This window comes from Panulirus ornatus, chromosome 1 (assembly GCF_036320965.1).
Source record: "Panulirus ornatus isolate Po-2019 chromosome 1, ASM3632096v1, whole genome shotgun sequence".
Taxonomy (NCBI): Eukaryota; Metazoa; Arthropoda; class Malacostraca; order Decapoda; family Palinuridae; genus Panulirus; species Panulirus ornatus.
Genome location: NC_092224.1, coordinates 40,428,057 through 40,442,270, shown reverse-complemented (window position 1 = coordinate 40,442,270; position 14,214 = coordinate 40,428,057). Strand labels below are relative to the sequence as shown.

Sequence of the window (14,214 nt, the reverse complement as noted above, 5' to 3'; positions counted from 1 at the left end):
TAACACCACTATGGTCTGGTGACACCACCATGGTCTGGTAACCCCACCATGGTCTGGTGACACCACTATGGTGTGGTAACACCACCATGGTCTGGTGACACCACTATGGTCTGGTGACACCACCATGGTCTAGTGACACCACTATGGTGTGGTAACACCACCATGGTCTGGTGACACCACCATGGTCTAGTGGCACCACTATGGTCTGGTGACTTCACCATGGTCTGGTGAGACCACCATGGTCTGGTGACACCACAATAGTCTGGTGACACCGCTATGGTCCAGTGACACCATTATGTTCAAGTAAAGCTAATATGATTTATCAGCCAACATTGATATAATTAAGAGACCGCCAACACTATCAGCTGAGAACAATACAGTGCTTACGTTCGAGAACCACCACACTCAAGCTATGAACATTGACATTATCACATGTGAAGTTACCATCACGCTCAGGCGACATTACAACCACCAGCGTCAGGTGGCAACACCTTCCATGATCAGATCACAACACCTTCCATGATCAAGTCACAACACCTTCCAATAGTAGGTCACAACACCACTATAGCCAGATTACAACACTTTCTATGGTCAGGTCACAACACCACCACGGCCAAGTTGTCACCATGGCCTGGTGACAACATTACCATGGCCTGGTGTATATACGTACGTTTCGATCTTTAGCCTTTTCTAGACCTGTGATGTACTGTTGGTTTGTAGAAGTCTCGTGTGTAGGTTATAATACTCGCCTCATAACATCCACTAAGCCATTAGTGTGTGTAACGAGATCCTCGTTTTTATAACAAGGTTGGTAACACATGTGAGGGTACCGGAGGTAATCGCTAACATTATTCTACTGAATGGCCACTTGACTTTCTCCTAATTTGTTCACTCTTTTATCTATTTCTGTCTTGAGTGAATGACCTTTTAAACACTCGTTCCTATTCATCTACTGCGGCGTATGCTTTTACGATATAAAACATTGTTCTTGTAATACATCTTACCTGTTTTATCGGAATTTTAACATGTCGCACAGACAAGAGAAAAAGAAATACTGTAATTTGTACAAGAGACTGGTATTGTTGTTTTCGAAAATAAACTACCTAAATCCTTATACATACAAGACAACGCGTCAGGAGAACAATGGCCTCAAATGTACTCGTCCACGGTATAGCTAACGTGTATGACGCGCCAACCGATAGCTCACCAGTCACGACCAATCCCCACAGACCACTATCGTGGGTTTACCTGGGCCACTTCTTCTGCCACGGTTTAGGCCATTGTCAACAAGTTGCCTATTATATTCTACATCAATCTATTTCAATCTATCCAAAGCTTGTCTCTCGTCCACCTGAGTGGTCAGTCCCAGATACCAGACAGCCTCCGTCACTCCATCCTTCCACCCACTTCTTGGTTCTTCCTCCACTTCTGATGCATATTCATCATTTCAGTTAGTCTTTCTTCGCTTATCTTTTTCATTTGGCCAAACCAGTCCAGCACACCCTGGTCGGTCGCGTCAGTCAGACTGCGCTCACTATCACATCTCTCGTTGACTCTGATATTCTTGACAAGGAAGAGACGTAGCTGAGTATGTGAGTGCATGGTATCTTCAATATCGTGTTTGAATGATATGGGTACATGTTCGTCCAATACCCTATTAGGTCTGGTCCCCACTTCAGTCACCAGTAACTGCTTTTCTTTCTCTCCATACATTCTTCAGTGGTTATTTTGAATCTATACTTTTCTTGTGTTTTTCTGCTCTCTTCGCTCTCCTTCGCCATCCCATTGCTTTTCATCAATATGCTTTTCCGGGTGTATCTCCCCTCTTGTCTTCATGTATTGTAAGTCTTGTATTTGCTGTACAATCACATCTACCTGTGTTGCATAATAGGTTCTGGTCACTTCAGCCAACGTTTAAGTCATAGCAACTGACTCTTATGGACTCCAACAGGATGGCATTTGAGGACTTTGCTCGCCACTTCACGCATCTGGACCTGGTGCACGTGGGACCAGACGACTGGATGAACGAACCGGCCCTTCATTCGAAGAAGCCGTGGCGGGCGGTACTGGCCAGACGACGCTGGAGAGCAGGGTACAACGCCGGGGGAGGACCTCACCATACAGGTCAGTGCCGGAGATCATTGTCTTCTTGAAGTAACAAATGAGTCGAGGACCGATACAAAGATTCACTGACTGTGAGACAGTCTCAGAGATATTCGTAAGTTCTTGTGGTGTCGTAACATATCTAACGATCTTGCTTGTACACGTAATTTCCTGGCTTTTTAAGTTATAATTCATCATTAAGTAATAGAAAGCGAGACAGGACTATGTTGAAAGTGCCAGGTTCTTTTTTCTTATCATACAGAAGTGCGCACGCACATGGAATGTATTTCAGATAAACGAACAAAAGTGGGAGGTGTTCCAGCAGCCAACTCTGGTAGGAACGGTATTGCTGGTTATGGTGAATTAGCGATGTGATGAAATCTGTCAGCAGTGGATCACTGCGGTGTCAAGTGACATGCCCTCTCCTGTAACAGTCATGGGAGTAACTTAACGAACTTAGGACCGACCATGACAACACTTACTTCATAATATGATATTTGAAAACAGATTAACATTAGAATAGATAAAGTAGTTGATATCGAATGACAATAAGAATGCGCAAGGTAGGGAAAGGATGTACTTCCATGGTAACAAAATTGCTGCCAAAGTCCAGCCCTAAATCTTTCCTCATAGTTTGCAACTTGTTTTTGATCGTAATTACTGGTAGGTCAAGATAAACCTGCATCCATGACAATCTGTCTTTGTTAACAGCTAAGAACAGAGGACTGAGCCTTAGAGGGAAAATCCTCACCTGGCCCCCTTCTCTGTTCCTTCTTTTGGAAAAAAAAGAAAAAAAAAAAATGAGAGGGGAGGATATATATATATATATATATATATATATATATATATATATATATATATATATATATATATATATATATATATATATATATATATATATATATATATATATACGACGGAGATCCAGCGCCTCGTCTGGTTGAAAATTAAGTCTAAAGTTGCTTAAGGAAGCTGCGGGGTCGTCACGACACACAACCAGTTGTTCCCCCTGCAGGCACGTTGTGCGCCGTGACTACACGGCCAAATCTGTCCAAAACATTGGCATAGTTTGGGAAGTTCACGGCAGCGTTTTATTTACTTTCTAGTCCACTTGTTAAGATATTTATCTCACTGACAGAGCAGTTGCAGACGACTGAATCCTTATCCTCCCAGCCTGGGATATTCTATATTGGAATATTCTGCTAAAAGAATTTTATTTCATTTTTAGGATTCCTTCGAAAATCCTTATTACGTGAGTTGTCATTACTACTGATGTTGTGTTGTTGTGGTTACAGTAGCTCTCCTCCTCATACAATGGAGTTACGTTAGCCACCTCAGGAGGGTCACTGTTCGCGAAAAAGTCACTGGGATCATCTCTCTTGAAGGTGACTATTGACTCACTAAGCACCAGCTCAGAGCTTCCTCTGTATTCCGTTTTCTTCTTTACCGACCTCCCAGTCTGTGTCCTCCTCTCCACATAAAATGTCTGGGCTGCGTCTAACTCAACGTGGAAGTCGGAATATTTCTAGTGTTTACCTATTCATCTGTTCTTATGTTCAGTGATTATAGTTATTATAATTTTTGTTAAAATTTTTCAAATTCTCAAGCGTTATTCTCTGCTGATGAAACTATGTCAACTTAGTAGGTTCTCCTGTCGTTATGTTCTTCCGTAGAGCAGGACACTGTGGCTGTGGTTATGAAATAAGGACTGTATTCTCAGTAGTGTCTACCTGATGGCTGCTTGGAATCAATGTTGCTGTGGCCATCTCAACCACACACCCTGGGGATAGGGGAGAAAGAATACTTCCCTGCGTGTCGTAGAAGGCGACTAAAAGGGAAGGGAGCGGGGGGGCTGGAAATCCTCCCCTCTCAGTTTCTTTTAAATTTTCCAAAAGAAGGAACAGAGAAGGGGACCAGGTGAGGATATTCCCTTAAAGGTCCAGTCCTCTGTTCTTGACGCTACCTTGCTAGCGCGGGAATTGGCGAATAGTATGAAATATATTTTTTTTTTTTTTTGTCGCTGTCTCCCGCGTTTGCGAGGTAGCGCAAGGAAACAGACGAAAGAAATGGCCCAACCCACCCCCATACACATGTATATAAATACGTCCACACACGCAAATATACATACCTACACAGCTTTCCATGGTTTACCCCAGACGCTTCACATGCCTTGATTCAATCCACTGACAGCACGTCAACCCGGTATACCACATCGCTCCAATTCACTCTATTCCTTGCCCTCCTTTCACCCTCCTGCATGTTCAGGCCCCGATCACACAAAATCTTTTTCACTCCATCTTTCCACCTCCAATTTGGTCTCCCTCTTCTCCTCGTTCCCTCCACCTCCGACACATATATCCTCTTGGTCAATCTTTCCTCACTCATTCTCTCCATGTGCCCAAACCATTTCAAAACACCCTCTTCTGCTCTCTCAACCACGCTCTTTTTATTTCCACACATCTCTCTTACCCTTACGTTACTTACTCGATCAAACCACCTCACACCACACATTGTCCTCAAACATCTCATTTCCAGCACATCCATCCTCCTGCGCACAACTCTATTCATAGCCCACGTCTCGCAACCATACAACATTGTTGGAACCACTATTCCTTCAAACATACCCATTTTTGCTCTCCGAGATAATGTTCTCGACTTCCACACATTCTTCAAGGCTCCCAGAATTTTCGCCCCCTCCCCCACCCTATGATCCACTTCCGCTTCCATGGTTCTATCCGCTGCCAGATCCACTCCCAGATATCTAAAACACTTCACTTCCTCCAGTTTTTCTCCATTCAAACTTACCTCCCAATTGACTTGACCCTTAACCCTACTGTACCTAATAACCTTGCTCTTATTCACATTTACTCTTAACTTTCTTCTTTCACACACTTTACCAAACTCAGTCACCAGCTTCTGCAGTTTCTCACATGAATCAGCCACCAGCGCTGTATCATCAGCGAACAACAACTGACTCACTTCCCAAGCTCTCTCATCCCCAACAGACTTCATACTTGCCCCTCTTTCCAAAACTCTTGCATTCACCTCCCTAACAACCCCATCCATAAACAAATTGAACAACCATGGATACATCACACACCCCTGCCGCAAACCTACATTCACTGAGAACCAATCACTTTCCTCTCTTCCTACACGTACACATGCCTTACATCCTCGATAAAAACTTTTCACTGCTTGTAACAACTTGCCTCCCACACCATATATTCTTAATACCTTCCACAGAGCATCTCTATCAACTCTATCATATGCCTTCTCCAGATCCACAAATGCTACATACAAATCCATTTGTTTTTCTAAGTATTTCTCACATACATTCTTCAAAGCAAACACCTGATCCACACATCCTCTACCACTTCTGAAACCACACTGCTCTTCCCCAATCTGATGCTCTGTACATGCCTTCACCTCTCAATCAATACCCTCCCATATAATTTACCAGGCATACTCAACAAACTTATACCTCTGTAATTTGAGCACTCACTCTTATCCCCTTTGCCTTTGTACAATGGCACTATGCACGCATTCCGCCAATCCTCAGGCACCTCAACATGAGTCATACATACATTAAATAACCTTACCAACCAGTCAACAATACAGTCACCCCCTTTTTAAATAAATTCCACTGCAATACCATCCAAACCTGCTGCCTTGCCGGCTTTCATCTTCCGCAAAGCTTTTACTACCTCTTCTCTGTTTACCAAATCATTTTCCCTAACCCTCTCACTGTGCACACCACCTCGACCAAAACACCCTATATCTGCCACTCTATCATCAAACACATTCAACAAACCTTCAAAATACTCACTCCATCTCCTTCTCACATCACCACTACTTGTTATCACCTCCCCATTTGCGCCCTTCACTGAAGTTCCCATTTGCTCCCTTGTCTTACGCACTTTATTTACCTCCTTCCAGAACATCTTTTTATTTTCCCTAAAATTAAATGATACACTCTCACCCCAACTCTCATTTGCCCTTTTTTTCACCTCTTGCACCTTTCTCTTGACCTCCTGTCTCTTTCTTTTATACATCTCCCACTCAATTTCATTTTTTCCCTGCAAAAATCGTCCAAATGCCTCTCTCTTCTCTTTCACTAATACTCTTACTTCTTCATCCCACCACTCACTACCCTTTCTAATCAACCCACCTCCCACTCTTCTCATGTCACAAGCATCTTTTGCGCAATATATATATATATATATATATATATATATATATATATATATATATATATATATATATATATATATATATATATATATATATATATATATATATATATATATATATATTTTTTTTTTTTTTTTTTTTTTTTTATACCTCGTCGCTGTCTCCCGCGTTTGCGAGGTAGCGCAAGGAAACAGACGAAAGAAATGGCCCAACCCCCCCCATACACATGTACATACACACGTCCACACACGCAAATATACATACCTACACAGCTTTCCATGGTTTACCCCGGACGCTTCACATGCCTTGATTCAATCCACTGACAGCACGTCAACCCCGGTATAACACATCGCTCCAATTCACTCTATTCTTTGCCCTCCTTTCACCCTCCTGCATGTTCAGGCCCCGATCACACAAAATCTTTTTCACTCCATCGTTCCACCTCCAATTTGGTCTCCCTCTTCTCCTCGTTCCCTCCACCTCCGACACATATATCCTCTTGGTCAATCTTTCCTCACTCATTCTCTCCATGTGACCAAACCATTTCAAAACAACCTCTTCTGCTCTCTCAACCACGCTCTTTTTATTTCCACACATCTCTCTTACCCTTACGTTACTCACTCGATCAAACCACCTCACACCACACATTGTCCTCAAACATCTCATTTCCAGCACATCCATCCTCCTGCGCACAACTCTATCCATAGTCCACGCCTCGCAACCATACAACATTGTTGGAACCACTATTCCTTCAAACATACCCATTTTTGCTTTCCGAGATAATGTTCTCGACTTCCACACATTCTTCAAGGCTCCCAGAATTTTCGCCCCCTCCCCCACCCTATGATCCACTTCCGCTTCCATGGTTCCATCCGCTGCCAGATCCACTCCCAGATATCTAAAACACTTCACTTCCTCCAGTTTTTCTCCATTCAAACTCACCTCCCAATTGACTTGACCCTCAACCCTACTGTACCTTATAACCTTGCTCTTATTCACATTTACTCTTAACTTTCTTCTTTCACACACTTTACCAAACTCAGTCACCAGCTTCTGCAGTTTCTCACATGAATCAGCCACCAGCGCTGTATCATCAGCGAACAACAACTGACTCACTTCCCAAGCTCTCTCATCCCCAACAGACTTCATACTTGCCCCTCTTTCCAAAACTCTTGCATTCACCTCCCTAACAACCCCATCCATAAACAAATTAAACAACCATGGATACATCACACACCCCTGCCGCAAACCTACATTCACTGAGAACCAATCACTTTCCTCTCTTCCTACACGTACACATGCCTTACATCCTCGATAAAAACGTTTCACTGCTTGTAACAACTTGCCTCCCACACCATATATTCTTAATACCTTCCACAGAGCATCTCTATCAACTCTATCATATGCCTTCTCCAGATACATAAATGCTACATACAAATCCATTTGCTTTTCTAAGTATTTCTCACATACATTCTTCAAAGCAAACACCTGATCCACACATCCTCTACCACTTCTGAAACCACACTGCTCTTCCCCAATCTGATGCTCTGTACATGCCTTCACCCTCTCAATCAATACCCTCCCATATAATTTACCAGGCATACTCAACAAACTTATACCTCTGTAATTTGAGCACTCACTCTTATCCCCTTTGCCTTTGTACAATGGCACTATGCACGCATTCCGCCAATCCTCAGGCACCTCACTATGAGTCATACATACATTAAATAACCTTACCAACCAGTCAACAATACAGTCACCCCCTTTTTTAATAAATTCCACTGCAATACCATCCAAACCTGCTGCCTTGCCGGCTTTCATCTTCCGCAAAGCTTTTACTACCTCTTCTCTGTTTACCAAATCATTTTCCCTAACCCTCGCACTTTGCACACCACCTCGACCAAAACACCCTATATCTGCCACTCTATCATCAAACACATTCAACAAACCTTCAAAATACTCACTCCATCTCCTTCTCACATCACCACTACTTGTTATCACCTCCCCATTTGCGCCCTTCACTGAAGTTCCCATTTGCTCCCTTGTCTTACGCACTTTATTTACCTCCTTCCAGAACATCTTTTTATTCTCCCTAAAATTTAATGATACTCTCACCCCAACTCTCATTTGCCCTTTTTTTCACCTCTTGCACCTTTCTCTTGACCTCCTGTCTGTTTCTTTTATACGTCTCCCACTCAATTTCATTTTTTCCCTGCAAAAATCGTCCAAATGCCTCTCTCTTCTCTTTCATTAATACTCTTACTTCTTCATCCCACCACTCACTACCCTTTCTAATCAACCCACCTCCCACTCTTCTCATGTCACAAGCATCTTTTGCGCAATCCATCACTGATTTCCTTGCGCTACCTCGCTAAGCGGGAGACAGCGACATAGTATAATAAATAGAATATATATATATATATATATATATATATATATATATATATATATATATATATATATATATATATATATATATATATATATATATATATATATATATATATATATATATATATATATATATATATACATATATATATATATATATATATATATATATATATATATATATATATATATATATATATATATATATATATATATATATATATATATATATATATATATATTCTATTTATTATACTATGTCGCTGTCTCCCGCTTAGCAAGGTAGCGCAAGGAAACAGACGGAAGAATGGCCCAACCCACCCACATACACATGCATATCTCATGTGTATCACTCCTCGTTCCCTCCACCTCCGACACATATATCCTCTCTTGTTAATCTTTCCTCACTCATTCTCTCTATGTGACCAAACCATTTCAATACAACCTCTTCTGGTCTCTCAACCACACTCCTTTTATTCCCACTCATCTCTCTTATCCTTTTATTATCTACTCGATCAAACCACCTCACACCACATATTGTCCTCAAACATCTCCTTTCCAGCACATCCATCTTTCTCCGCACAACCCTATACAATCGTATAACACTGTTGGAACAACTATTCCTTCAAACATATCCATTTTTGCTCTCTGATTTAACGTTCTCGCCTTCCACATATTATTCAATGTTCCCAGAACCTTTGCCCCCTCCCTTCCCTCTGACTCATTTCTGCTTCCATGGTTCCACCCGCTGCCAAATCCACTCTCAGATATCTAAACCACTTCACTTCCTCCAGTTTTTCTCCATTCAAACTTTCCTCCCAATTGACTTGTCCCACAATCCTACTGAACCTAATAACGTTGCTCTTCTTCACATTTACTGTCAGCTTTCTTCTTTCACACACTTTACCAAATTCAGTCTCCAGTTTCTCATCCGAATCAGCCACCAGTGCTGTATCATCAACGAACAACAACTGACTCCCTTCCTAAGCCCTCTCATCCACAACAGACTGCATACTCGCCCCTCTTTCCAAAACTCTTGCATTCACCTCCCTAACAACCCCATCCATAAACAATTAAACAACCATGAAGATATCACGCACCCCTGCCGCAAACCGAGATTCACTGGGAACCAGTCACTCTCCTCTCTTCCTACTCGTACACATGCCTTACATCCAATTGACTTGTCCCACAATCCTACTGAACCTAATAACGTTGCTCTTCTTCGCATTTACTGTCAGCTTTCTTCTTTCACACACTTTACCAAATTCAGTCTGCAGTTTCTCATCCGAATCAGCCACCAGTGCTGTATCATCAACGAACAACAACTGACTCCCTTCCTAAGCCCTCTCATCCACAACAGACTGCATACTCGCCCCTCTTTCCAAAACTCTTGCATTCACCTCCCTAACAACCCCATCCATAAACAATTAAACAACCATGAAGATATCACGCACCCCTGCCGCAAACCGAGATTCACTGGGAACCAGTCACTCTCCTCTCTTCCTACTCGTACACATGCCTTACATCCTCGATAAAAACTTTTCACTGCTCCGAGCAACTTGCCTCCCACACCATATATTCTTAATACCTTCCACAGAGTATCTCTGTCAACCCTATCTTATGCCTTCTCCAGATCCATAAATGCTACATACAAATCCATGTAATTTCTGACATACATTCTTCAAATCAAACACCTGATCCACACATCCTCTACCACTTCTGAAACCACACTGCTCCTCCCCACTCTGATGCTCTGTACATGCCTTGGCCCTCTCGATCAATATCCTCCCATATAATTTCCCAGGAATACAACAAACATATACCTCTGTAATTTGAATACTCACCTTTATCTCCTTTGCCTTTGTACAATGGCACTACACATGCATTCCCCTAATACTCAGGCACTTCACCATAAACCATTCATTCATTGAATATCCTCACCAACCAGTCAACAACACCGTCACCCCCTTTTTTAATAAATTCCACAGCAATACCATCCAAACCTGCCGCCTTGCCGGCCTTCATCTTCCGCAAAGCTTTCACTACCTCTTCTCTGTTTACCAAATCACTCTCTCTGACCCTCTCACTTCGCACACCACCTCGAACAAAACACCCTATATCTCCCACTCTATCACCTAACACATTCAACAGACCTTTAAAATACTCACTCCATCTCCTTCTCACTTCACTACTACTTGTTATTACCTCCCTATTTTCCCTCTTCATCGATGTTCCCATTTGTTCTCTTGTCTTACACACTTTATTTGCCTCCTTCCAAAACATTTTTTTATTCTCCCTAAAACTTAAGGGTACGCTCTCACCCCAACTCTCATTTGCCCTCTTTTTCACCTCTTGCACCTTTCTCCTGACCTCCTGCCTCTTTCTTTTATACATCTCCCAGTCATTTGCACTATTTCCCTGCAAAAATCGTCCAAAGCTTCTCTCTTCTCTTTCACTAATAATCTTACTTCTTAATCCCACCACTCACTACCCTTTCTAATCTGCCCACCTTCCGCCTTTCTCATGCCACAGGCATCTTTTGCGCAAGCTATCACTGCTTACCTAAATACATCCCATTCCTCCCCCATTCCCCTTACGTCATTGCTCACACCTTTTTCCATTCTGCACTCAATTTCTCCTGGTACTTCTTCACACAAGTCTCCTCTCCAAGCGCACCTAGTCTTACCACTCTCTTCACTCCAACATTCTCTCTTCTTTTCTGAAAACCTCTACAAATCTTCACCTTCGCCTCCACAGGATAATGATCAGACATCCCTCCAGTTGCGCCTCTCAGCACATTAACATCCAAAAGTCTCTCTTTCGCGCGCCTATCAATTAACACATAATCCATTAACGCTCTCTGGCCATCTCTCCTACTTACATACGTATACTTATGAATATGTCTCTTTTTAAACCAGGTATTCCCAGTCACCAGTTCTTTTTCAGCACACAAGTCTACAAGCTCTTCACCATTTCCATTTACAACACTGAACACCCCATGTACACCAATTATACCCTGAATTGGCACATTACTTACCTTTGCATTCAAATCATCCATCACTATAACCATCACTATAATGACAATAATAATAATGATGATAATGATAATAATAATAGTAATGATAATAATGATAATGATAACAATATCAATAATAATAATAATAATAATAATAATAATAATAATAATAATAATAATAACAATAATGATGATGATAATAATAATAATAATAATAATAATAATAATAATAATAATAATAATAATAATAATAATAATAATAATAATAAAATAATAACAATATTAAGAGTGACAATAATGATAGATACCTTATCATTCATATATAACGAAACTTATACGTTTTCCATGTTATAGAAAGTGAAAATGAAATATCGTCCAAGACAAGACCTTTAATGCAATACAAACATAGAACTAGAGAGATCTTAAAAACACTTTAAATCTAAGTTGACTCACAGCCATCATGTCCAGAATTGTTACTTACACTTGATGTCTGTCTTGTGCTTTTAACATATTCAAGAATCTCACACATGAAGGTAGATAAGACCTATCATACCTGGCAGTACGACTGTGAATAGATCTTAGTATTTTACCTAACGGCAACATCTAATATCTAGGGCACAAGGGATGTTTTCTATCTTTCATAATTACATTATATCTTTGAACAACGACCTGTTCATATAACTCAAACAGAGATCTCATAGTACCCACTCCCATTTTCTTGCATTGGTTAGCTATCTTAAATCTTTTTAAAGTTGTAAATTTCAATGCAAGAATAATGAAAGAGGCGAAAAATGAGATAGTCATTTCCATGACTGCACGTATTTCAGTAAGTCGTTTGCGATGGGAAAAGTTCGAGATGCATGGAAGTTACCACTGTAAAACCGATATTTAGAAAAGGTAATAAGTCACTGCACTAAAATTGTAGTCCAGTTAGCTCAACGTTTGTCTAACAAATCTGCTTGATTTGTTTTATGATATAATCAACATGTATGACGAAAGCAAAGCAGATGATGTCATCTATCTAGATTTTCAAAAAGCTTTCGATAAGGTTCCACATCAACGGTTATCTACAAAAATTACGTCACATGGCATTGATGGGGTTGTACTGCAGTGGATAGGAAATTGGTTGTTAGCTCAAGCCTCAGAATGGTTAGACATAACAAGTGGAGTGCCACAAAGACCAGTCTTGGGACCGGTTTTCTTTCCTATGTATATAATGAGCTGTATTGAAAGATATTAAAATTCGCTGATAATGTAAAGCTAAGAAACAGTTCTACGAATGAACTTGAACGTCAACAGCTGCAGATTGACGTAGTCAAACTAATGATCAGGGATTATAGGTGGCAACTGATGTATGATATCGATTAAATGCAAAACTTTACATATAGACTGCAAAAACGAAAAGCTAAGCTATAGTATGAATTCTGTTGAACTGCAAAAGGAAAATGAGGAAAAAGACTTGAGAAATATATTTGGTAAAGAAGAACCAAGTAAGCAGTGCACAGAAGTGAAAAGAGCAAACAAAATTCTTGGATTCGTAGGTATGGCCTCCTGATTCAAGTCCAGGGAAATCATTCTTTCTCTTTACAATTCATTGGTTCGTCGCCATCTTGATTACTGGGCTCAGTTTTGGCCACCAAAGTTGAAAACAAAAATAAAGTACAGCGTCGAGCTACCAAGATGATTACCGGGCTAAGAAACCAACCTTGTGAAAGATGATTAAACGACTTGAATCTATTCAGCTTAGAAAAGCGAAGGCCATTAGTCTAACTAATTTTCAAAATCATCAAAGGCTCTGATAATCTTGATCACTCAAGTTACTTAGGCCTTGATTTGTCCGATTCTCGCAGTAATGGGCAAACGTTTTTTCTATTTTTATTGGATTGTTAACATTAGGATTGATTTCACAATTTATGTGATCGAAAGCAGAACTATAGACAGGAATAGACTTGACAATTATTTCGCTCCAAGTTCACGTCTTACATTATTCATCTTTACAACCTCATGTCACAAGATAATTTGCAGGATATTCTCTTTGAATCATCTGTATACCTTTTAACTTTTACCACACTGATATGTGAGGTTCTGATATCCTTAACTATCATAAGCAGCCTCGAAAGGTCCTAGTGGTATGTTGGTCTTTGTATTGCTTTGGATATTCATTCTCCTCACAGAACCTTCAACTTTCTTCTTTTCCTTTCCATACTCTTACTTTCCTTTTCTTTTCTTCTGCCTTCCTCTTACCCCCTTCCAGCAGCTGACACAACGATGTACTGTTGACTTCCATACCGGGCTTCATCCTTCATCTTACTATTCACATCTTGACTCATCTTACCATTTATATCTTGGCTCATCTTACTATTCATACCTTGACTCATCTTACTATTCAAATCTTGACTCATCTTACTATTCATACCTTGACTCATCTTACTATTCACATCTTGACTCATCTTACTATTCATATCTTGACTCATCTTACTATTCATATCTTGACTTATCTTACTATTCATATC

The 14,214-nt window shown here is 40.6% G+C and overlaps 1 protein-coding gene across 1 annotated transcript in view; it reads left to right on the top strand.

The window, feature by feature from the left end:
* Positions 1 to 14,214, top strand: part of LOC139763651 (calpain-9-like) — a 299,394-nt gene that overhangs the window by 258,731 nt on the left and 26,449 nt on the right. The window contains exon 8 of the mRNA XM_071690288.1: positions 1,952 to 2,124. Coding sequence (XP_071546389.1) covers positions 1,952 to 2,124 — 173 coding nt within the window. The remainder of the gene's footprint in view (positions 1 to 1,951; positions 2,125 to 14,214) is intronic.